Source organism: Parasteatoda tepidariorum, chromosome 2 (assembly GCF_982258835.1).
Source record: "Parasteatoda tepidariorum strain Cologne lab strain chromosome 2, Ptep-v5.0, whole genome shotgun sequence".
NCBI lineage: Eukaryota > Metazoa > Arthropoda > Arachnida > Araneae > Theridiidae > Parasteatoda > Parasteatoda tepidariorum.
Window position 1 is genome coordinate 129,354,468 of NC_141756.1, and position 27,720 is coordinate 129,382,187.

Here is a 27,720-nt window from a genome sequence, read left to right on the forward strand (position 1 = left end):
AGTGTCGCATGTTAACAATGCTCCTAACTAGGAACTGAATTAGAAATTAGGAGATAGTAGGAGCCAAATTATCGGAGGGTTTATTTGTCGTAACTTTAAGCCAAATTCAAACGTTATTTATATAAAAGATGCGTTTTATATATTCACAATATAATTAAATTATGATACATAAATAAATTTGAGCTAGAATTTCTTTCAATTTTTGTTATCAGACATCACGCATAACCTTCCTCACACTTTGCAAAAAAAATTCAGCAAATGTCTTTCCGACTTCAGGTGTTTTCGTTATATTTGAACTGTCAGAAAATCTTTTGAAGTACCTACTAGAATATAATTCTTACCAGAGCTATGATGAATCACACAATACTATTCTCCATCATAAAGACAACATCCTGTCCTATAAAATGGAAAGTAACCAATAAGATATGAATTAACCTTATTTATTATTATGCATTTAACCTTACTTGCTGAGTTTATGAATTTAGTATCACATTGAAAAGACCATATTGCGGTCTCCTAATTATTATCTAATGTAGCTAAATATTTTCTTGAACCACGTTATTTAGAAAAGAATTGGAAAATGCAATTTATACTTACATCAAGGTTCAAACTTAAATTTGTTTATTTTCTCAATACAGCCTGAAAGGAATATATAAAGAACAAAAACGTCCTAAATACTTCAATTTTTGTAAAAAATTTGGAATACGTTTTTTTTTCTTTTTCGAAAACCGATTAAGATCAATTTCTGAATTAGAACACATTTATCTTATTTTTTTTTGAAGAACAAACTCTTGTGCTCTTTTCAGTTAAAAAATTATAACCTCATAGTAACGAACAATTAATTATACACGAAATTAATTAGTAACGTTTGAGTGGGATAATTAGTAAATCGCATTCCAATGACCACAGTCCACTAGCACAAACAACTGCTGACGTGTAATATCCTCAGTAGTAGACGGATCATGCATTTGAGTCCTCTTGCGGTCAGGCTAACAGTGGGAGGTTCTTGTGGTCTTCCTCTCCATCGAACGCAAACGAGAGTTAGTTCCATCAAAGAGTTCTCTACGAGAGTTCCCTTGTCTTCTGGATTGGGTTCAAAGTTACAAAGCTACGTAGTTGAACATTGGAAGTCGTAAATCCAAAATATGTTCAATGACGGTATGAAATGACAATATAAAATAAAATTATCAATTAGGAATCACGTTGGCGAATCGGAAAAAAAATTACCGTCCCAGTAAGGTGTCCCGGGTTCAATGACTGGTCTGTGTGGGTCCCGACTTGCCCCGACCAGAAAGTTAAGTCATCATTGTAAATGGGTCACGGATTAAAATCCCTTTATCAATGGGCTAATCATGTAAGTTTTCAAGGTTTTTCTCTCGATGTAACGTTGCCGTTTTCTGTGTAGGTAAAAGGATATATTCGATATTTATTGTCAGTGAATAGAACTGTGGGAAACATGTTGAAAGTATCTTTCGAAGCAGTTAACAGAAACAGGAAAAATATCATATTTGGAAAAAATAAAGCGTTACTATATTGTCCTAAATTCTTTCCTTATTAAATGCGAAACATATAAATAATAGTAATTTAATAAATTTATCAAGCTTCTGGTTGAAAACAAGACATTCTATTAACAGTTCTATAAATCTATTAATTTAATAAACAAGTATTTAATATATGAAGTGTGTTTTCTTCATTTGTAACGTATACCAATGTTATAGAGTTTAAACAATATTCTTACTTGCACATAAAATTTTCAATTTTTTTTCAATTTTTACTGACACTTCATATTTCAATTCATAAATTTCATATTTCAATTTTTTAATTATAGCAAATTATGCAATATACCACATCAAATATATATATATATATATATATATATATATATATATATACACAAATATACATATATATATATACAAATATACATATATATATATACAAATATACATATATATATATACAAATATACATATATATATATATATATATACAAATATACATATATATATATATATATATATACATATATATATATATATATATATATATATATATATATATATATATATATATATATATATATATATATATATATATATATATATATATATATATATATACGTATACATATACATATACATATACATATATATATATATATACATATATATATATATATATATATATAATTTCTATGAGATAAATAACAATTTTAGAATAGTTATTGGCAATTAAAGTACAAATCAAATATTTAGTAAAGCCGAATAATATAATGTAGAGAACAGGAGAGAACAGTACTTCAGTTATTATTTTATTTTCCTTTTAAAATAATATCAATTTATTTTAAGTTCGTTAATTATTATTGTATTACAAATTAAAATGCTTATAAAGTCTTCAAATGGATATTAACACAAAACCTATGAGCTAAAGAACCTATGACATTTATGATCCAAAAACAACAAATTTGTATCTTAACTTCTAACGTTAGCCCGCTTTAAGTTCCAAATAAAGTTTTAGATAGCATTTGACCCACAAAACATAAGTTAATATTTTACCTTTAAACATCAGCTCATTTTATTTTATAGAAGGCGTTGAACATTAAATCCATAGCCCATATCAGTTCCAATAACCGGTCAAGCATTGGGACAAACTAGCATCCGTGAAGGACTTTTAGATGGAACTAACCCACATTAGAGTTATATGGAGAAGAAAACCACGAAAACCTCCCACGGTAAGCCCGACAGCAAGGGTACAACATTAGCTCATTGTAGGAAGTCGTTAGTTCATAAAAATGAAGGGAAATTTAGTATCTTTCATAAGCATTGCTCATTACCTTCCTCCTTCAAAAATAGGTTTCAAAAGGTTTTTTACTTAAAAAAAATTTATAAATTTCGTACTGTTAATTTCAATAATGAATATTCGTCTGCCAGTATGATTTATGTGTTTGAAAACAAATACTGTTAGAATTAGATTACATGAGCACCATTACTACAAGTCTAGAACAATCTAAGTTTGCCAGCTAGGCAAAACATGTTATAGCTAACTTATGTTCAAAAAATCTCAAGCTGGAACTTTGCCTCCAAATTTCAGCATATTATACAAATTTGTTAACGCACGTAAGCAACGAAAAGTAACATTATCTCATTCAACAAAATTATGAAAATTTTAGCTATTTTATAACATAGAAACTAATGTTTGAATTTTGCAAAACTGTCAAATCAAAAAAGGTATGGTCAAAACAAGCTTTAGCTGATTCTTGATCGATAAAACACAAGTATAAACTTAAACTCTAAACATTTGTCCCTTCAAAGAAATCAAAAGACCAACGTAAAGTTTTGTTTGCTCTTCACCAAAATTAGTTTTGACTAAAACAAATTTCAGCTAACTTATTATTTATAAACTTCAATCTTGAATTTCGCCCTCAAACGTTTGCCCATTTAGCTAATTATAGGAACCATCCAAAAACAATTAAAGCAAAGTTTACATACATTTTTACCTAGAAACAGCAAGTTTCAATTTCACGTCTAGAAATTACCTCATTGAACAAAATTGTCATCCCAACATGAAAATGTTCATTATCCCATCAACCAAAATTATGTTATAGAAAAAATGAGCAGGAGGTAAATTTTTTTTTAGAAATTTGAAATAATGTTTTCAAATATTCATTCATTTTAGGAAATAGTTGTCCTAACAGAAAGTTTGGTTAGCCCAACCATCAATAAGAAAAAAGTATGTCCAAAACAAGGTTTAGCTAATTTATTACATAAAAACTGTAAAATTTATCCAAAAATATTCCTCCAGTTTTGTCATTGTCCAAGCTTCAGAAGCGTATGTCAAGACTGGGCGGACAAGAGTTTTGTATATTAAGAACTTTGTTTTCTATAAAGAAACCTAGATTTAATAAATCTTCTCAGCCCATAGACAGCCCTATTCGCCAGATAGAGTCGGTTTTTTATTTCAGGAGTAATTCTGTTGTCAATGGTAACAATTGATCCTAAGTAAGTAAAACTCCTCACTGTTTTAAATCTATAAGAATTTATTCCAAGATAGGGGTCTGGGACTTTATTTCTTGAGATAATGATCTTGAAAACATATATTTTGTTTTCTCTACACTTAAGACCAAGCCCATTTGCCTTGCAGCCACCTCAAGGGCAAGAAATGCCTCTTTCAGGGCAGGAAGAGAACGAGCAATTATATCAACATCATCAGCATGTGCAAGTAGTTGTACTGATCTAGTAAAAATTTGACCACTGGTACTGATGTTTGAATCACGAATAACTCTCTCAAGTGCAAGAATTAAAAAGAAGACGGGAAAGCGAATCTCCTTGTCGAACACCTGTGAATGTATCAAGATTTTCTGACAGAGACCCCAGAAGCTTAATCTTACACTTTTTATCTTTCAATGTAAGACTCGTCAATTTAATGAGTTTTGAAGGTATTTTTAAAGTATTCATTGCTTCAAAAAGGGCTTTAAGGGCTTTAAAAATAAAAATAAGCACCTTTAAGCACTACACACTAAGCTAAGCACCATGACTAGTAAGGAATTGATAGGAAACTATTTTATAACTTTTCCAGTTTCTTATGAGAAAATATTTAAGCTTACCTTCCAGTGTTTTGAGATTGAAGGCATAAGTGTCTTCCAGTTCATTCTTAGCAGTGATCTCTTCCCATGCAGCGCTAAAAATTGTTTTAAATACTTTTTGAATGTGGTCGCTCAACACTATGTCCAATTCCTCAAGCTGCAGAGACAAATACATTCATTTTTTCTATACATAACATTTATTAATTTTTCATTAAGTATCGCTTGGTAATTAAAAAAAATTGTATTTATTTGATTTTATTGAATTTTTGTTCAATTTATATAAGCTTTTTCTTTCTTTTTTTAAAAATTTACGAGCAAAATTATCTGATAAAAAGTATTAACAGCTTTGCCACTGATATCTGTAAAAAAAATCCCTATGTTTCCCCTGCAGAAATTATGCACAATATATTAAGAGGATAAACACGTTCACTGTGAACTATATTAGGATGAAGATGCTAGATTTAGTTACTAAAGTAACTTGGTGAATTAAGCTCAACATAAAACAGATAATGATATAGAAAAAGAAATAATATAATATAGCTGAACTGTCATCTTTAAATATCCCATAGATTGAGTTCTGAGAGGTCTAAATCTTTTAAAAGGAAATAAAATTAAAAGTTGGTAAGGAAAAATAAAAAATTTCCCGCCTTTTCCCAGCTATTTTAGCTGATTTTTAAATTCCCTGTGTTTTCCCCATGGAGTGGCAACGCTGATTAACAATTCTTAATATTATTCAAAAACAATGAAGCAGCTAAAATAGTTATTATTTAAAACAAAAATTTTTAAACGAAGTATAACAGGGTGCGTAGCCAAATCTTTCAGCAAAAAATAAGCACATTTTAAGTACTTTAAGCATGCAAAAAATATTTTTAAGTTCTATATTCATTAACAAAATGCAAAATAATTTACTAAATTTACATGATCATACTAAAATAACTAGTTTCCGACAAAGAACTCCTTTCTCGATTATATTAGCCATTATAAAATGATCAATAGATTTTTTGGTTCGATATCGGGGGGAAATGAAGCCTGAAATTGAGAATATCTTGCAAAATGCAGCAGAGTTGCACATGTGGACAAGTATATCATCAAACATGTAAAATAATTGGTGCTTTCATACGCTATGGACCGATGGTATGCCGAAATAGATTGTGGTTAAATGAACTGTGAAAACGTTGAATAGAAAAATGCGAAAAATACCCTTAAAAATATTTTTAATCACTTTCCAAAAATAAAAAATCATAATTAAGATCTATGCAGTAATAAAAATTATTTTTTTTCTATCGTTTACAACAGGGGTTTCCAACTGGCAGCCCGGGGGCCGCATCCGGCCCGTGAAGCCTTTTTTTTGTGGCCCACGTACAAAATTATATTAGTTGTCCTTTTGTGGCGGTTAATTTTCGTAAAACTATATGGTAAAAACTCCACTTTTCTCGTTAATAAAAACATAATTTCTTCGTTTCTGTGAAATTTAACATACCAACGGTGCAAAAAAATTTATTTCTCAGGTTTTGCCTCAAAGAAGAAGTTTTTTTTTCTACATTTGAATCATCTGCATCTCTTTTTTTTGGGAGGGATTATTTGATTTAAAGAATTTTTTGTAGTACACTCATTGTAAAGATGTTCTCGCAATTCAATGTAATTTATTTTTTAAAGTTAATTACACTTCAAAATTTAAATATACTATTATTTAATTCAAAACTTTAATATATTACAAAAGCACTTTTCGGTATGCTGTTATTCTAATTATTTAAATTGTTTAAGTTAAAATTATTAATTGCTTGAAAATTAATTCTCATATTAGCGATTGTTCACATTTTTTTTTACTATATTTGTTTCAAAATCTTTCGAATTTCGAAAAATTTATCCTAATAATTTTTTTCCTCTCTTTTTATTAATCTTTAATATTTTCCATATTTTCTCTGCGTTTTTAACTTATGTGCATAGATATTATATATTGTTAGTTCAGACACTCCCATAGAAAATTCATACACACACCATCATTGCAGCAAAAAGGAATATACACAACTATAATAGAATTCCTTGAGCCATTCCTTGACCAAGATAAGTAAGAATACTCACTACATCTTCATCTTCATAGCCTTCTTCATCATCTGGTTCCCCACTGTTTGAATCACACTCTTTAACTAAGTACTTTAACGTGTTACTCAATGTTCCAAGTACTGAAAGACATAAGTTTCAATATAAGTACACAAAGCAATGTTAAGCAGTTCATACGCTTATTAACACAAAATTGAAAACTCTTATCGCTAATGTCAAAACTTCTATACTTAGTGCAATACTTTAGCTGACCTGACACTGATGTTGAAAATTTTAATTAATGAGCAAAAACATATTTAATTAAAAAAATTTCTATTATTTTGAATAATATTGTGATGCTATTATAGGGATTACATATTTCCTAGCTTTTAAAATTTCTTTATTTCATCAATTTATAATACTTTTAAACTGTGAGCGTAGCCAAATTTTTCAACAAAAATAAGCACCTTTTAAGTACTTTTTAAGCACTAAAAATATTTTTAAGCACTATACACATTAAAAAAATTGCAAATGTCCCGAATATCAAAAGCTCTTTTTTATCCTACTTTTTTAAGCTGATTTATTTCTTTATTAACCTCAAAAATGTTTTGGTTACAGGGTTAAATTCAGAAGGGAATTTTCGGTGATTAATTTTCAAGCCAGATTATTTCTAATTTAATATTAGTTGTGGTTTTATTTTTAGCTGAACCATTTCTCAATAACTCGCCAATAGTGGATTTTTTAAGTGTGGGTTAGGAGCAACAAATACACTTGGATTTTGTAAATGTTGGAGTTAAAACTGCTGGGTTTTTGTATGTCCCATGGCCCCTCAGTCTGACAGCTAGAAATGTTTTAAAATTGACTTTTTGGATCGGTATTGCTGGAAAAAAAAGGTACAATTGTGAGGGATGCACAATGTGAAGTTTTATGATGAATAGGGAATGTGTTTCTTTGTGATGCCGTCATTAATAGATAAACTTCTCAATTTTGATGAATAAAAATTGGTAAAAACTTAACCGCTAATTTTCTTAACAAAAGAGGACTTTACTCTTTCCTATTAACAGGGCTCAAACTCAGAATGGCATATAATATTTTGTTTTTTCATTGCTCTAAAAATTTTTTTTTAACAATTAGCGTTTACAGAATTCAAAGTAGTACAAATTTGAGGTGTACATACCATATTTTATATAGATATATAATATGAAATTATGCATAAATTTACTATTAAACAAAAAAGTAACACAGGGTTGCCCATCAAATTTGGAAAACAAATTCCTATACATATTATACACAATACATTAAGAGGAAACACAATTACTGTGTTGGGTTAACTATACTAACTTTAATTGAGGGAAGAATTTAGAGCAAAAAAACGAAACAGCTGAACATACTTAAATAACCCATGGATTACACTTTAAGTGGGCAGCATTTTGAAAAAGACGAAAATAAGAACTGAAATTCCTTGCTTTTCCCAGTTTGTGAAGAAAAAATAAAAATCCTCCTGCATTTCTTCCTGTTATTTCAGGTAATTTTTAAATTTCCTGTATTTTCCAGGTTTTCCTTGTTGTCCCTACAGAGTGGCAACCTTGTAACATTTAGATAAGAGTATTAAATTAAAAATTATACATTACTGAAACTTTATGTTTCATTCTAAAATTAAATTCATTACTTAGAATCAATGTTCTATTTTTTTAGTTAAATTAGAACAACATTTAAGATTTGTTCTTTGTTTGATTGCTCAAATTAGAATTCAACATTTAAGATTCGTTTTCATGTCTTTTTGCTTTTCTAACATGAGAGAAGATAAATTTTAGACTATCTTGTTGGAAGGGGGAAAAGATGAGATTTCTTTTCTTTACATAGCTGTCAACATTAATAGGAAAAAAAAACTCGGTATGTTTTACGAAATACAAATTTCATGATAATTGTTGCATAATGTACTAAATATTTTACACATAAGGAATTTTAGGGATTTTTCATAGTCATCAAGATAGAACAACTGCAATATTTTACAGTTATGATTGACATTAAACATACTTGAAATGCTATGTATTATGCTTATTCATAATTTTGAATATTAAAAAGCATTTAATTCAAAGATGGTTGAAAGAATTTTTTAATTAATTTAAAAAGAGAATCTTCATCCTTATTATACTTCATTATGTTATACTTATTTAAATATTCAAGCAAGCAATATTCTGTGCAAAATTTTTATTTAAATAGGGCTTTTTTTTCAGGAAACTTACTCAATTTCAGGAAATTTTCAAAGATGTGCAAAAACGATTAGAATTTTAAATAATCCAGTTGACCAGGAGAAACTGGAAAAATCCAGCAGTCTACTGGAAAATCCAGTAGAGTTGGCAGTTATGTTTTTATTTCTATGAAATCTATTTTCTATTTTTTGAAAAAAATTTTTTAAATTGTTCAACGAGTAGAAAAAAATTATTGTTTAGTTAGAACTTGATTAGATTAGTTATTGGTAGTTAAGGGAAAAAAACTTATTTTAAAGAATATGTTTTTTTTCTAAGTTTTTAAGTTTTTTTTAAGAATAAGATTACGTAAACTCCTGAAAACCATAATTTTTAGAGCTTAACCGTAAGACTGTAATAGACTATGGAATTGTAATATTTACCACCACTGCATATAGTTTGCCAAAAGTAAGAAATCTCCTAGCCATTCGTCTGGAGCATATGGCGGTATCTATGGTAATGAGGTATAATTATTTTAAGTAGGGTTGTGGGGTCACTGTTTAGAACAGGTTTTAGCTCTGGTCAGCAAGAGAAAGGGTATCTTTTTCTTCTGTGTTAACCCTATGGGGAAGTGAAGCTAATCTCCCTGAAATGCACTACTCTTGTTTCCATAGTAGCAGATGGCCTCAGACTTTGTGGTGGGGGGAGTTCTTACCGTGTACAAATTATGCATAGCATGCAGATCCAAGAACATTGGGAATTAAATAAAACTTACCAACTAAAGGATCATTGGGTAAGCTGATGCAGGCATATGCTGCACCAGGAGCACTGTACTGTAATTTTGAACAAGGAGAGTAACAAACCACTTCAAAACCTTCACTGGGATCAACCTGAACATAAACGTTCTCCAACACTTGATCTGACAAGGTGTTCGTTTAGTCAAACTAAAACAAGAGTGCTTTTCTTAAAGAGTTTTTCAATTATTTTGTTACTATATGCAGGAAAATATATTTTGAAGAAAGATTGCATTAATAGCACATCATTATAACATGCAATATTTTAATATTATGGGATAAATAATTCTGAGAAAACTAAACGGAAAAAATACGTTTGAATTTTTTTTTCTCTTTTCGTTTTATAATTGACATGGAAGAAAAGCATATTTTGTAGTGATTCTGCTAGATTTTATAAACTATGGGTTCTGAGGATCTCGGACAATCAAATTTCAGTGTCCCTTTTTTTAGGAAAAACAGATCCTCCTTTAAAACAATACGTTAATAGATTTAAAATAACAACATAGATTTAAAATAATCAGCGAATAGAAAATCGATATAGATCAGCGAATAGAAAAGCAATGATTAGGACTGGGCCATAAATCGCAAACTATCAATTTAATGGACAAATCGTCATGGCTATATAGTTGCGGTTGTTTCTTACAAGCATCGGAATTCTGATTTGTGATTTAGCGATATAACATGCGAGGATCTTTGCCCCCGCTGACGTAGAAAATTTTGATTTCATCTAGCTACGAAGATGTTGAATGGCAAAAAGAGAATTGAATCAGAAGTCAATGACTTTGTGCTAGGATCAGCGTTGAAGAGAAGAATACAATGCATAGTTTTTTTTGTGCTTTTACAATTCTTGAAGATTGTATAACTAGCTCTCTAAGAAACAATATCAAACATATTCTTGAAAAAAAAATTGGATGACTAGAGCTGTTAAGTAAGAAAAGAAATTTCATTAAAAGGAAGAGATAAAATAAGCAATGCATACTAAGCAGAACGAATATTAAATACTTTTAGCTTATAAAGTTACTGACAAGTGTTTATGCAGAAGATTAAAGCAGAGACTACAAAAAGAGGAAAACTTCTATGCTAGGAATAATTTTAGTACTTTCAGGGATGAGATTAGCCAAAAGGCAAAAAAGCTGACTTTCCACGTGAGTAAATTTTATGCGTATGCAATCGTTTAATAATAAATTCCTGACAATTTAAGATAACAAACAACAAAAATTGCTATTTTAGTTTGAAAAAATTACATGATAATCAGCAACTGTTTAGATAATTATTTTTCATATGATAAGAATTTCGCATTTTATAGCATAAATAACAGCAGCATTATTTCTTAAATTTCGATGCTGAGTTAATCAACTCTTTTTCCACAAAAAATTTAAAAATTTTTTAAGTGATTGCTTTGTTTGCTACATCTTTTTTTTCTTTTTTGCTTTATTTGCTGCAAACGCTTTATGTTTTACAAAACAAGCAAAAAATCCTTTAACAAGGTCAAATTTCTCACAATGCAGCTTGTGAATGAGGGGAAACAGATTTGTGATTAACTTAGTCGTTAGCCCATCTTCAAACATCTTTTCACAAATCCTATTTTCTCATTCTTTACCTGCCTTTGTCACATTCTTCTTTGCAAGCACAGAATGTAAGTTTTGAATATGTCTATATATACTAATAATTGTTGATTGAAAAACAGTCACATTTAGAGTAACTAATTTAAAAAAAAACTACTTCTTACAAGAATCGCGATAATTGATTTTAAACTCGTGTGAATACGAATCGTAACATAGGTTTTTAAAAACGCGTAAATACAAATAGTGATATTGGATTTTTAAATCTCGTAAGTAAGAATCATATTGTAGTATATTAAAATCGCGTGAAAAAGAATCAAAATGTTAGCAAATTCCGGGATTGAGACTTTTAAAAAGCTTGTTTGAAGAAGTGACGTTTGAATTACGAAAATACGAACTATCTGGCAGACGGGTAAAAATGAGGAAAATTATATCTTCTGTGCGTAAAAGCGGCGAAAATAGCTAAAATGTAAAAATGTGGAAGGATTGACAGATATGTAGGTTGAATTTTCTGTTTATCGTTGAAAATTGAAAATAAATATAATTCTTTTATTTCAACTGCTAAATTTTTCGAAAAAGCGAAATATTTATTTAAACATTTTTTTTAAAAAAATGTGAAACTTTTAAATAATCGGAGTTTTTGATAAAAAGGCTGATATTCGAGACACAAAAGTAAAGAAAGCTGAAAAATCTCATTCCTGATATAAGAAGGCTGAAGCAATTTAACATGCCTACGCAAATGCTGTTAACATACGCGACGAAGGCAATTTTGATTTCATCAAGATTTATTTTGTCTCGCTATGAAGACAGTGTTTGGTGTGTGATGTTGAATGGCAAGGAGAAAAATTAGAATCAGAAGTCGAAGTTCCGTGCAAGCATCAGCGTCAGAATGTAGAAAGCAATGAATTTTTTTCTTTTAGGATTTGCTTTCCTCTGGATTTTACATTCCTAGAAGCTTATTTTCAGTGAGACTTCTGTTACTTTGTGATTGCTAGGTATTATTTTGCTATGAACTCAATCTATTTATATATAAAAAAAAATTATAAATATAAAATTTAAGTATAAAATAAAGAATTTTTTTAAATCTTTTTTTTTTTACTTCAGGCAGTACAATTTAGTGGCAATAATTTTTATTTAAATAATTTTTACTGTTTTATAAAAAATTTTTAGCTTTTAATTCCTTTATTTTTTTAATTCTTTCAATGGCACGTAAGTAGATAATGATAGAATGTTATTATTGTTCAATCTATAAATCTTTAGTCGTTTTTACTTATAAAAACTTAAACAAAACCTATATTTTCGTATTTGATATTCAGTTATTACTCAGAAATATCAAGTTTTCAAGAAATATCAGGAAACAAAAATAAATATCATGTTTTTACAAACCACTGTTTTTTTTTTTTTTTAAATCGTTCAATATTTAATTTAATTGTATTTTGTTAGGTTTTCTAGCTATTTTTTGTTTTGAATTTTAAAGATATTAAGCTGTTTAAATTTTCATTAAAACTAAAACACAGTTTGCTTTAATTTTTTTAAAGAATGCAAAGTTTTTTTTTTAAAGTTTTTTTTGGCAAAATCATTTTGAGAATAGTTAAAACTGCTAAACTTTTTTCTTTAAAATAAAAGTTAAGCAATGTTTTGACGATTTAAAAGAAGTTTTTTTTTAATAATTTAATATTGTAACGGATAGTTAATTCCTAGCAACAGATGGCGCTACATCTCTATCCGTAAAACAATAGTCTTCGATCTGAGTCTTACCTAGTGAGATGACGCAAGCTGAGCTACCCGAACCTACCCTGGTTCCTTTTTCCCCCAATCAGTTTAATGGGTAAAACTTTAATACTTTCTATTTTAGTTATGTTCTCACTCATTATTGTAGAATGGATGTGTGAATGCATAATTAAAATAGTGAGCTCTTCGTGATGGTGTTTCCTTCCATCCTCTTGTGTCCTTACAATATTAGTACTATTAATTTTAATTTTTTTTTAAAAAGTTTCTTTAAATGCATGGAATTTAAATACTTCTGAATTCCGCATATTTTTAAACTAAATTTATTATTTATGTTCATTAATTCTATTAGTCATTACAATTATATTGTTACTCTTAGTCTAAACAACTTTATTATTTTAAATAAATAAATTAGACGAAGAGCCAGAAATCAAACATACATTTTTTTAAAAATAATTTAAAACTTTATTTTACTAAATTATACTACTACTTTTATTTGCTTTTACTCATCGTTTTTAATCTTTAAAATTTTTTTTATGATACATGTAAGTCAAATATTTTGATAGAATTTCATAATTATTTTTAAGCCATTAATTTTATTTAAAAAAATTAAAACAAAGCTCATGCTCACTTTTGCTTTTAGAATTTGGTTTTAAGTCAATCCAGCTTTATTATTCTATTTAAAAAGATTAAGGAAAGTTATAGACTTAATAAAAAAGGTATTTTCTTACATCTTCTATTCCTACTGCTGATAGACCAAAACTTGTTAAAACAAGACGAGTTATCTTTTAAATCTTTTATTTAGCGCTGATCAAACACTTACATCAAGGAAAAAACAATGAGGTAATTTGATATTCATAATTATTTCACTCTTTCACTTATTAATAAGGTATTAATCTAATATATATAATTCTCTTACGTGGCTCCCAAATTTTGGCTGTATTTCTTTTCCGCCGGTGGCAACGTTTGCTTTGTTTTGCTTAGTTTTGAAAACACCAAAGTAGTCTGCCTTTTAATGATGTGTTTCTGATCTAATATATATAATTCTCTTACGTGGCTCCCAAATTTTGGCTGAAGTACTTTGTACAACTAAATAAGATTCTTTTCACATCACTTAAATATTTACTTCATTTTCTTCATTTATAGAGAAAACAGTCGGCAAAGAATTCTGTTAGGTTAAAAAACATTTCTCTAAAAAAAATAACGAATTCTAAAAGAAATAAAAATAAAAAACTTAAAAAATAAAAATGCTGCTGCCAGCCATAGAATTTTTTGAAAGTTAACTTAGCAACATAAATCAAAATGACATAGAAGCGCAACTAGATCAAAATTATGATACCTGAGCGCTTGACGTAACAAATCCTTCAATTTTATAAGTGTTGTATCGCCAAATGCCTAAATTAACAATTGTGTTTTTAAAGAATTTCTATAAAAAGTTTTAAATAAGCAACCTACTTCTACAACTGCTTCTTGAAGAACTTGGCTCATTGATTAAAAATATTGTTTCAATTTTACAGTACTAACTTTACTTCTACTTTCATTATTGCTATGACCCTCTTTCATTACATTTTACAACTTCATGCTAAATTTGAGGACTAAGTTGTTTTGTGGTTGAATACTGACATTTAGAAATGTGTGCATAAAAAAAATAATATTTAGAGGTTAAGAGTTGCCTCAGAAAAATTTGAATTGTTGACATTGAATTTAACAATGGAAACAATCGTTTTTGTGAAAAATTGAATTGTATTGTTGACATCAAAACTAAAATTATTGTGTTTCAACTTAACAATACTACCTTAATTTATACTTTAGAATTGCCTCGGAGAAATTTGAATTGTTAGCAACGACTTGAACAAAGAGCTTTATTTTAACTGATAAATATTATATTATAATTTAAATTGTTTCTATGACTATACTCATTTTCTTACTCTTTTTCTTTGTTTTTTATACATTTTATATTTTTGTGATAAAATAAAAACTTATAGTTGTTCTGCTTCTGAACACGGATGAAAACACAAAATGATGGGCTTCATCAACTATCAAAAATATATACATTTATTTTACAAATTCCATATTATTAGGGTGGCGCCCTTCAGAGAATTAAAAATACAAAATTATCTTCATCGAAGCCGATGCTTTACATCCGGCGTTCAGTGGCAGACTACTATTTCATATTGTTTTACAACACATGGCTTTAGCCCTCTGGTGGGAAAGACTTTAAAACAAAACTTACAACAGTTAGTTTTCTCAACAACTGAAATTTAGAATAGTGTGATTAAGAAAAATATGTGAACTGTTTGCAATTTCAAATTAATATTGAAATGTACAGGTTTAGAATTTTCTACAGTGAAAAGATTTTGGAACTTCAGTATTCAAAAAAGTATACAAAAACTAGACGTTAAGAACGTATCCAATGAGCGAGCAAAGCGAGCATCGGATTGTGAAGCAATCCGAAATGAACTGCGAAAGCAGTTCCGGGGGTTGGCGAGCGCCAGCGAGCAGGGGGCGAAGCCTCCTAGTCTCAAATATTTAATTAATAGAAAAGAATGAGGTATATTTAAAAAAGAACTGAACCTACTTTTCCCCATGGGGAATCCCAAGAAGGTTTTGAAGATTTCCAAACAGCAAAATCACTTCTCATTCAGCCTTTCAGTTCCAATGCTCAATTGACCTAAAAAAAAAGTCCCCAAACTATTAAATTTTTCCCCATCAACCTAAATGATGGTAAAAACGTTACTAAAGAAAATTATTAACTTTGACTTTAGTATAGTTTGTTTAACATTGCGTAAAATCCTTATCGTCAGTCGATTCTGCCCAGTTGATATTGGACAAAGCTGAAAATGCGTATTTAAGAAAGTAACATTTCTTAAACACAGAATTTAAAAATGGAATAGCATTTTATTCCATTCTTAAAATTTCAGCTACGCGTATTGTTCGTTCTTCAAAATATAAACGCATATGTATCCAAATAAGTCCATAATGCGATGTTATTCATTTTTATATTTTATAACATTTGTTGAACAGTCAACCCAATTTTCGGGTTTACGACTACTTATGTTCAATGTACGTAGCCTTGTCATTTTGAACCCAACCCAGAAGATAAGGGTACTCCTGGCTTGAGTAGTGGGAGAAATTTTGCCTTCGTGAAGGACTTTCTGATGGAACTAACCAGCATTTGCGTTACATGGAGAAGAAAACCACGGAAAACTCCCACAGTTAGCCTGACGGCAAGGGAACTCTAACCTATGATCTGTCTACCACTGAGGATATTTTACATCATCACTGTGGTTAGTGCGAATGCAGAATTCACATCAACCAGTCAGAGCTGGGTTGATTAATTGAATGTGGGGTTTAATGGCACAAAGTCCAACGAAGGACATGCTGCGCCAAACAAACTGTTTTAAAATAAAGGTCAATGTATATTGTAAGTTTTCTTCATTAAAAGTCACACGGAATTTATAAAACTAGATACAACGTGACAGACAAAAGTGAGTAAAATCAGATAAAATGTAAATGTAGTAAAGCATTATAAAACAATTGCATTCAAAGATGAATAAAATCAGATAAAATTGTGAATAGGATAAAACAGTTATACACAGTATAAAAGACCAATTACGCGTAGAAACGCAAAAATGTTAGGATGATGAGAGTCACATAACAAATCCTGAAGAGTTAAAATAGAACTACCAAAAAAGGTTAGACGATGACGTTTAAAACATGGGCAGATGATTAAAATATGATGACCAGTCAGAGCTGGTATTCAAACCCGGTTCACCTCACAGGAAGACGAATACTCTATCCCCTGAGCCATCACGGGTTTGTGATTATAACACTCACACATGGGACACGTGATAACGAGCCAATAACTTTTGTGGTATTAGCAAAATGCTCAAACCAGCTGAGGCAATGGGCCCTGCTTACAGCTATGCGTTATAAATATTAATATATCCATTTGCATTGATCAATAAAACAAAAATGAACTTTGACATCACATGCTCAAAATACCATAAAAAAAATAAAAAAAACAATTAATGACACAAACCCTCTCCTTCTTACAACTTCTTCAAATCACCAAATGCTTCAGGCATAAAAGTGATCCGGCATATCATAAAATTTTATAGTGTCAAAATAAACAGAGATTCATACCTAACGGAAATTATCAATTCATATAACAGATATTCCTTTAAAATGAAATCGAACAAAAAAGATCGCAAATCCATTGTCGATGATCTTCTTGACGTATTCAATAATTTCAGGAATGAATTCGGTTGCTCTCGTCACGGCATCCGGTTGAAGAACCTACAATAAATTGGAATGAGTTTTTTAAAGGTATTAAAGTAAACAAATTTTAACAAATAAAATTACATTAAACTAAATTGTGCAGGAATATGACAAAATATAACAATAAAAAAAATTTCAAAAAATAAACTGTGTGAAAAACACCAAAATAATACGGAAGATTTAAGCACGATTCATTATTTTTAAAATTTATACTTGTTTAACAAATTTTGTTTATTTATTCTTCAATTTCTCAAGTGGTACTCAATTTTGAAAATGACCCATGCATGACACTCTCATTTTTTGATTTGCTGAGGGACACAGATGTCCTGCAGTCACACCCCCGTGGGCCATTTTTCAAAATTTAATATTTAGTAAAATATGTGTATATTAAAAATGAAGATTAATTTCTACTTTGATGGAATCCTCAAAAACTCAGCGGCGCGATAGCCCTTGCGGGCCAAGGCCTACTGTGCCCATTTCAGTTTTCTTGACCTTGGGCTCTGAGGTGCAGGAGCAGATGTTCCAGTCAGGTGGTCAACCGAACGCGGAACCCCCAGTGTTTAGCTCCCAAGCGTGCTTGGTACTCATGGAGGATAGCAGGACAACCAAAAAAGTTTTCAGTGCCAGGCCAACAGGTACAAGAAAAAGAGGACGACCAAGCCTAAGATTTTTAGACTGTCTTGAAAATGACCTACAAGTTTTAAGGATAATAAACTGGAGAACCTTTACTAAGGGAAGAATGTTTTGGCATAGGCTTGTTGAGAAGGCCAGGGGCCATCCTGGGCTGTCGTGCCAATGAGAAGAAGAAGAAACAATTTCAGGACTACTGGACAAACAGATTTACCTACAACATATTTCTTCCAGCACTCAGGAACAAACAAGTTTTAATCATCCTTTTCGGGATTCTATTAATATTGCCTACCTCCAACTTCAACAAATATTTCTTCATAAATATTGGTTCCTCACGACAACCTCATATATAGGCTATTATTATACAGTGAAACCTTTCGGGAACAACCATTATCTGTTCCACAGTAAAATGGTCGTTAATGGAAGTGGGTCGTTAACATGATTTTTCGCAAACTATTTAAATTTTAGTTAATGTTATTTTAGTTAATGTGGAACTTCTGTTGGCGTCATGAAAACCAGATGAATGATTAAAAGTCAATAAAAACGACCCTTTACTGATAAAATTATACGTAAAAACAAATTTACCAATTATTATTAATAGAACCATATTAAATTAATAAATAATGATGTTTTTTTGTATAAATTTGCATTTAGTTTTATATCACAAAAGTTAATTTACTTTAAAAATGAGAGGTTTGTTTGAGATGCTTAGTTTCTTTCTAAAAAACTTTTTTTTCTAAGTTAACTTTTAACTCTAAAATTATCGATAGCATTGTCTTTAGTAGGGGAGAGTGGGGTCAATTGTAACATTTTTTACTTAACTATTTTTAACTAACAAGAAATCCAATATATTATTAGTATTAATTGACAGACGAGTAAAGTAGACTATCCTCTACTAGAAAAATAAATAAATACCTAATTTTAAATGTTATTATATTAGTTATTAACAATTTTTGACAGTCGAGCACTTGTTACAATTGCCCCCACTTACGGGGTCAATTGTAACAGTTCATAAATTCAACTAAAACATAGTTAATTATACATAGTATCATAGTTGTGATATATTTCTTTATTGATCAAAATAGTAGTGATATTTTAGGAGTAAAAATAATAATGAGCAGAGACCTAAAGGGTTAAGCTTTTAACTTTAAGGGGTTAAAAATTTTAATTTATGCTGTGAAAGGTGACAAATAAAATAATGCACATGCAACATAATATAAATGATATAGGAAACTATTGGTGGTTCTTAAAGACTTAAGTAATGGTTTGTAAACATAAGATTATTTATTTTCAGCTGTTACAATCGTCCCTTTACTTATTGTTACAATTGTCCGCAAGACGCCATTTCAGCTTCATTTGTTAAAAACAATGCTAGTTAATTAGCAAAACTAATTTTTTTTTATTGAAATGTTAATTAAGGTGTCCACTTACATATTCGGTTACTAATTTTTATTTGTTTAAACAAAATTACTTTGTTACAATATAATATTCTAATATCAAAAAAAGTACTTGCGTGGCGTGAAAATATCTTTTGTGATCTAACTCTTTCAAAAGTACATAAAAATGACTGCCATTAGGGGTGTACATGTAGATTTATTAAATACACCTTGCGCGCCACCTAGGAACCAAATCTAGAACCCGACACTCGAAATTTTTGCTCTGTTACAATCGTACCCTGTTACAATTGACCCCACTCTCCCCTACACTTTGATTGTAACACTAGGTTGTCAATCTCTCTCGGAGATTGTCAAAAAGTGTTCTATAAATAAGAGCCACTCAAAACTTTTGTGATTGCATTTGAATTTACTTATTTGCTTTGTTAATATTTTTTATTTTTGCATTTTTTGTGTTTTCTTATTTGACCTTTTCCACATTTGGTGCGGAGGTGGGCTCAGTCGCTGGGAGAGGTGGTCTCTCCTGAGGTTTTCTTCAACATTTTGGAAAGAATTCCGTGCTACCCAAAAGTGGTCGTCAATAGAAGTAGTCACTACATAGAGATGGTCCTTCATGGTATCTTATCTTTCTTTCTGAGGTGGTCCTTCATGGTACACTGTACACGTGTATTTTGAATTTTCAACAAACTTCCCTGATATCATTCACGAATTAATTATACATGTTGGAGCTATTCATTACCTAATTTTATGCACTTATTACAAAAATTCATTCTGAAATTAAATATATAAAGGAAGTGTTCAAATGAAATACTGAAAGCATTACTTGCATTCCATGTCTGTGTAAAATTTTTCCTCCCACTCATCAGGAAATGAAAAGAATTATCATACTCTACTTCAGAATTGACTGCCATTCTCTCATGACATCTACACTCTGCTTAAGAAGAATCTGAAATATAACATTTCTCATTAAAAACTCTACAATCAGGGAGCAGACATGTTTTGGGCCTCTATAACATGTCATATTGTTTGAAATCGAACTAAAAAACTGAACATACATGAAATGAAGAATTTTTAAGCATGCAATAATTTTAAACCAATTTAAACACATTTTGATCACCTCAAAAACCTGAAATAAAGTATTTTTAAACGTGGCAACATTGGAGAAATAAAATAACGGAGATTTTACTAACGGCATTTTTTAACCTACAAGTAAAGTTTTAAATCATGTAAGTCAAAAAGAGAAATTCAAAATTGGAAATAATATAAGCACTTACATTTAGCCTGATAAAAAATATGGATATAAATCCTAATCTAAAGAATATTTTTAAACCATTATTTATAATTACTTAAACTATTCTATTTTATAACTGTCGTTGAACAGCCGACCCAATTTTTTGGGTTTACGACTACTAATGTTCAACTCCATACCCTTGTAATTTTGAACACAATCTAGAAGACAAGGGAACTCCTGGACCAAGTGTAAGGAGAAATTTGCCTTTGTTCAGGACTTTTTGGTGGAATTAACCCGAATTTGCATTACATGAAGAGGAAAACCACGAAACCATCCCACGGTTAGCCTGCTAGCAAAGGGACTCTAACCCATGATCCGTTTATCACTGAGGATATTTTTACTTAAACTATTAACACTCAACATACTGCAGTACTGGCAATAGTACTATCTATTGTATAGAGAAGTACTTTTGCCATCAGCAGATATTTATCAGCAAAATGTAAATTTTTTTTTTTAATTTCTTCAACAAATACGGCAAAAAATTTGAGAACATACTGGAAAACAGAAGATACTTTGTTAAAAAACTTTTGCCTTTGTTAAAAAACAGGAGACTTGACAGGTAAGAACTAAGCATAATTTAAAAAAAAATTGAGATTCTAATTAGTTGCAGTCCTTAAATAATTAAATAGTTTTTCAAAGTCATCGAAGCTAAGTGAAATAATTAAATTAACAAAACATAAAAAGGTATAACAAATCAAGAAAAAAAACAGAATGGTATGCAATATTTCGTCAAACTTAACAGTTATTAAAACATTTTTCAATTCACACTAAACCTAAACCAGTTTAAAAGTTGATGTAGTATCACAGTGCTGTGTAGTTACTTTATTTAACTAATTTTAAACACTAAACAGAGTTGATGGTGGTCAAGCTTTTTTATTGACATTATGACTTAGCATTATGATTTAACATAAAACTCGCTCACATTAATTTATTTTAAAGGTACGTATGAACCTTGCAGGTGCAAATTGAACAGTAAGGGAATGTTGAGTACCAGAAACTTCATTGAACATAGATGCGCCTTTATAAGTTTTCCAGGTGATAAACTATTCAAATTATCGGTGTTATAATCAATCACTATTTGCAGAAAAAGAAATTTACACTTTATACAATAAAATATATTTAATTTAAAAAATATACTAGACAATGTTGTTTATTCTTAGTTTTCTTTTAAATACAATTCATAAAAAGTAAGATTTCAAGGGTCTCTTCAGTGCCTTATGCCCCGGTGGGCCCAATTCTAAACAGTAAGGTCGACAATATTTGTTTGTAGTTTCTTCACTCTTCTGATTCGAAAAAATTTTCTTAAAATTTTTCTAAAACAATATAGAAAACATGGTGTGTAGCCAAATCTTTCAACAAAAAATGAACACCTTTTAAGTACTTTTTAAGCATTCAGAAGTAATATATACATTAACAAAATGCAAAATAATTTTCAAAGACTCTACATGATAAAATAACTAGTTTCAGACAAAGAGCTCTTTTCTTGAATATATTAGCCATTATAAAATGATCAAGAGATTTTTTGGTTCTATATCAGAAGGTGAAAAATGAAATTGAGAATATCTTACAAAATGCATCGCAGAGAATCTCACCGAACCCAGCTCAGTAGACGGGTCATCAAACACGTAAAATGATTGGCACTTTCATAAGCTATGAACCGGCGCTACGCCGAAATGGATTGTGGTTGAATGAATAGTGAAAACGTTGGATAGAACATTGTGAAAATGGACATGGTAAAGAAAAAAAGTCAATTTTGAAAAGGAAAAATTAAGCAGTTTTTAAAAACACACTATGAAAAAAAGCATCTTTACGGGCTTTTAAAATACAAAACTCTAAAATAAGCACCTTTAAGTACTTTTCAAAAATTCTACGCACCATGGTAAATCAAGGATAGTCAATGTTTTTAGATCCACCGTAGCATTACAGCTGATTAGTTTTCATCTCATTTTTTTAAAAACTTCCTCGATTTCTATTTTTTCCAGGTCTTTAACAAAATTTGTTTACCAATCAGCAGGCACCAATAAGTAAATGAAAAGTGATGACTTTCAAAATTTCTAAATAAGAACTTTCAATTAACTGGAATTTTAAAAAAATGGAGAATTTTAAAGACCAAGAAAAATTTGAAAACACAAAATTCTTATTTCCAAAAACACTAGTTGCTTGTTTATCGACTGTATAGGGGCTTATTCCATTTGCTGAATTTTAATTATTCCATTCATTTAAAAGTGTAACGAATTTAACCAAGATGGTAAACTTTAAGCATTTTTTATGTGTAGAATTATTATCTACCTTATATGAGATCATTTTTTCATGTCTTCAATAAAATTTGTTTACCAATCAGCAGACACCAATAAGTAAATGAAAAGTGACGAAACATGTTCGATTAAACATAATTTTTATAATAATAGACTGTCTGACTGTGTAAGAATCACAGACAATTTGAATTTATTAAGATTGACACAGTAAATCCTACTACCAGGCAGCCACCCACGTCATAAATCTCTGTTTATAAAATTGTCTGATTGCCTCAATTACAATAATAATTATTACAACAGTAAAGATGAATTATAAATTAACATCTCTAACCTGCTGAAAATTCAAAAGCCCACTAGTGTCATATTATTTATTTTATCTAGCGTTTAACGCGCTCCAAATTGATTGATTGCTTCAATTACAATAATAATTATTACTACAGTAAAGATGACTCATAAATTAGCATCTCTAACCAGCTGAAAATTCTAAAGCTAACTAGTGTCACATTATTTATTTCATCTACTGTTTGACATGCTCCAAATTGTCTGATTGCCTCAATTACAATAATAATTATTACTACAATAAAGATGACTCATAAATTAATATCTCTAACCTGCTTAAAATTCAAAAGCCCACTAGTGTCATAACATTTATTTTATTTCATCTAGTGTTTAACGAGTTAAGTTAAGGAAGATTCAGAGGCAGACAAATATTTTTAAGCAATTCCTGAGGGGAAGACAGACTAACCTTCAGTTTTTTTGTTTAACTATACTTTAAATGTTATATATAACCAGAAATTGCCAACTTACTACTAAGTATACTGCTTTTCCTTTAAAAAAATAACAGCAGCATGTAAGTTGAATCATTATTTTCTATTAGTTTCTGATCGAAATTTGTGGTGCTATAATTCACGAACTCATTTACATAATAAAATTTTGAATGTGTTCTTTTATCTTAAGAAAGAATAAAGCTTCATCAAAATCTGACAAATCAATTCGTAATTTAGAAGTTAGAGTTGAAGGTTTTGTATAGTGGGTCAACTCCACTAATTAAATAACCAGAGTTAGTTTCAATTCACAATCATTCAAGTCATTTCTTTCCTATCTTAAGGCTAATGCACAAATCAGTTATAATTTCAAACGTTCAAAATTGATTTTGAAAAAAAGTTATTTCATCCGTCTAAAACGAGTTGATAGGGATTAAAACATGTGAGAGCTATTTTTAAATCGACTCAATTTTAATAATCATACATTTTATCAATTAAACACAACTTAAACAATTCATTTGAAGCAGAATCTGAAATTCTATTTTTCTGAGATACAATTGGACCTGATGTCTAATGAGCAATACTGAAGAAAGTTGAACACAAATAATAAAATTTACATCCCTTCCAATTAACTATGGTGTCAGTTTTCCACCAATCTTTACAAATTTGAAGCAATCCAAAATAAACCACAAAAATGTGTAAGTTAAAAAAACAACAACAACAAAACTTGTTAATTGAGATTTCCTCGTAAATTCAACACAAATTACATAAAACGCTCTTTTGGGTGTTCTACTGCGAACCGTGTCTTTGTGATCAGTCCCACACTTGTGTTGTACCTTGGTGTTAGGTAGTATTAAAACAATGTGATAAATGGTAACACAGATTTATCATCTACTAGTGAAATGTATGGGATTAGCATTAAATAAATTAAACAGTAAATTTCCGGGGGAGTTCGAAATTAATATTGAATTGAATTGAATTAAATTAACTGTTCGAAATTAATATTGACCATGACTGTTAAAAACCAATATAATCCTCCAGCCTTATTTTGCATGGCATGCAAAGGAACATCAAAAATCAGGCAAGATGGAAAAATAATTCATTTGTTAGATTTTAAGGGTCTGTATCCCAAAACTCAAATTATTCAAATAAAGCCTTTAAAATGAAACAGAACAAAAACTAAGCGTGTGAAGTAAAACTTATCGCATTTATTTTGGTTCAAAGAGTGAATATAATCTAGATCATGACGATATCAAATCATCAATAACGCTCTCAAGAGTCCAGGGGATAGAGTTCGTCTTTTAATTGAGCGAATAGGGTTCAAATTCCAGAGATGGCCGTCCGCATCCAGCTCACACCGACCACAGTGCCGACGCAAATTATCTTCAGTGGTAGACGACGGATCATGGGTTAGAGTCCCCTTGCTGTTAGGCTAACCCTGGGAGATTTTCGAGGTTTTCCTCTCCATGTAAGGCAAATGCGGGTTGATTCCATCAAAAAAGTGTGCTCAAAATTACAAGGCTACGAAGTTTAACATTAGTAGTCTTAAACCCAAAATTGGGTTAGCAATTCAACGACGGTTGCAAAAAAGACTCATATATCACTAAATTCATTCACTAACAAAAAATCACTAATATCACTCAAATATTACTTATTTAAAAATATACAAAAATATTAGGGAATTGAAATTAAATTAAAATAGAATAAAAGAAACATGAATGCAATACAGGATACATCCTGGAATGCCATCATGTTTTGTGTAAATATCCGTTTAACAAAAAAAATCATTTTCAATCATTGTCTTCTTATCCTTATCAAATGTAGCTTCCAAAACAGTTTCATAATTCTAGAAATATGCAAACATTGTTAAAAATTTGTTATAACATATTTTGTTTAAAACCCATTTTTTAAAATAAAAATAATAACTTCAAAATAAAACCAGGCTATAACAATAAAACAATTCCATTAAATAAATAATTGTATAACAAATAGACTTCATAGTCAAGCATAAGATTGAAACGAATTTAAAGAATGTGTTTGAAAAAGAATTCAAAATGACAACTTTGTTATCCCTAAATTTATAAACTACCAATATTTCTCTGTATAAACACTGGTTTAGGGGGCTTTTGCCCCCAAATACCCTGGTATTATACAAAATATGAACATACCCTAATTTTTTTAAACTTTAAACAATTAATACTTCATTATCACTAATAGTGTCACACTCTACAAAATATAACACTTGAAAAATGGTTGTTCAAACTATCTAAAGATAAGTTTTTCAAATAAGAATACAATACAGTCGAACCTCGATACATCGTTTAATTTTACTGGTACCGTCACAAATGCTATTTTTATAACGCAAATAATATCAGGTCAGGGAATGTTTTAAAACTAGCCACTAATATATTGCTCAGAAATCTTACTGAGATTTTAAAAAAAAATTGGAATTTATTTTGCTTAAAGAAGAAAAGCAGTAAATCATAAAAACGACGAAGAAAATAGTGCAATTAGGCAAAAATGCCTCAAACAAGATGTTTCATGCATTAGTTGGTGAAAATGTTGTGGAGTTCTCGCTAAAAGAGATGGTTGCAGGAGCTAAAGTGATATCGATAAAAACGGAACTGCAATTAGTGGCAGCAATTGAGAAATGCTGCACATCATTTGATAATGACGAGAAACTTTCAGTATACACACTAATTTACAAAAGAAAAATGGTCTCCTGTTTCAAGTGTCAAAAATTTATTGTTTGCATTGAGTAGCTAAGGGTCAGCTCAAACTAACATTACCAAGTATTTTAAAAGAATAAATTCATCATTTTTTACTGCTCCTGAAATATTTTTTGTACTAATTACATAACATATTTAATGCCAACCAGGTGACCAAGTGGTTAGCGTGCCTGAGAGCAAAGCCAATGGCTGTGGGTTCAAATCTCACTCAGGGCATTGGATGTTTCTCTGTGTGTTGTCATTCTGTTGAGTGAATGTGGTCCACCCTATAAACAGGTATCTGTGGTGGTGTAGCGTGACTCGTCTCCGTGACCCGGCGGACACCTGTGATGGTTCACAGACGATAAATGAGTAACAAGTCTGACATTTTCTAAGGCGAAAAACGAAAATTCAGTGTCGGCCGTTATTAAAATAATAATAATAAAATAAACAAGAAAAAACTCCTTTCAAATAATATTTTTAAAATTATTGCAAATTTATTAATTTTTTAAGTTAATTACCCTTCATAATACTTCAAAACATTATTTGATATTTTACGCTGATTGGTCTTCATTGTTTTCCTATATCTACCGCTCAAAATGAATGGTCCCATGTAAAAGGATCAAACAAGGTTCTACTCCAAAAAAAATAATAAAACTATTACATAAATATGAAAGAAATAGAGAGCAAAACTGACAACAGAGATCGCAGTTTGAATGAAAAAACCTCGACTTAATTTAAGTTAATTAGTTCTTGATCGCAGGAATCCAAATTTCAGCAGCTAAGTTCAAACTTTTGATTTAAACATTATACCAGAATATTCTTTTTAAAACACTTTCAAGCGCGTTTTTTTTATGTTGATACATAAAATCAAATATATCAAAAAGAGACAGTAACAAAAAATGAAAGGAATTTTTTTTTTAAAAAATCGAAGAATCGTGTTATGTCTTTTTTTATTTAAACTAGAAAGGGTTAGAATGGAAAAATGCTTTAAATAAAATTATTTCTCACGAGCAATATTAATGACCGATGTTCAAGCTTTCACGATTGTAATTTCGTTGTTTTTGTATAGCTGTTTTGTATACAGAACAGTTATACAAACTGTAAGTATCACTGTCCTTTTACAGAATTTCTTTTTACAAATACATCCATCTTTTTAAAGATTACATTCATGTTTATCATCAATACGTGCTTCATCAATACGAAAAACCTATGATTATTCAGTAATGCACAAAATTACTTGCATAGCCTTAAAAAAAACACAAACCAAATACTCTTTCATTGAAGACATTTAAAAAAAAAATAAAAATTGCAATGGATCTAAAAAAAAACAACAAATATTCAATAAAGTTAAACATTATTACAAAAACTGTTTTAAAAAACAACATAAAACTACCTTAATAGCTTCTTGTACATCAGAAATAATTTTCTCAATATCAGAGTGGTTTTTAACGTATTTTTCATACAAATATTTCTGGCGGGCTCTTTTGATGATCTGGAAA

At 29.8% G+C, this 27,720-nt stretch overlaps 2 protein-coding genes across 3 annotated transcripts in view; both read right to left on the reverse strand.

Moving 5' to 3' along the window:
- Positions 1-341: 341 nt before the first annotated feature.
- LOC147816208 (coatomer subunit gamma-2-like) lies at positions 342-20,151 on the reverse strand. 2 transcript variants are annotated; one of them, XM_087158385.1, is made up of 6 exons: positions 20,024-20,151; positions 17,042-17,194; positions 15,474-15,566; positions 6,665-6,765; positions 4,604-4,739; positions 342-397 (listed from the first exon to the last, which is right to left on the reverse strand). In XM_087158385.1, the coding sequence occupies exons 3-6, from the start codon at positions 15,481-15,483 to the stop codon at positions 357-359; spliced, it is 288 nt and encodes a 95-aa protein (XP_087014511.1). In that variant the 5' UTR covers positions 15,484-15,566; positions 17,042-17,194; positions 20,024-20,151; the 3' UTR covers positions 342-356. The 2 variants fall into 2 exon arrangements, with proteins under 2 accessions (XP_087014511.1, XP_087014512.1); XM_087158386.1 differs by having other exon boundaries at positions 20,028-20,141.
- Positions 20,152-25,281: 5,130 nt separating this feature from the next.
- The window catches only part of LOC147816209 (uncharacterized), a 71,676-nt gene continuing 69,237 nt past the window's right edge, over positions 25,282-27,720 (reverse strand). Inside the window, exons 10-11 of the mRNA XM_087156733.1 lie at positions 27,615-27,713; positions 25,282-25,356 (exon numbers count right to left, since the gene is read on the reverse strand). Coding sequence (XP_087012859.1) covers positions 25,282-25,356; positions 27,615-27,713 — 174 coding nt within the window. The remainder of the gene's footprint in view (positions 25,357-27,614; positions 27,714-27,720) is intronic.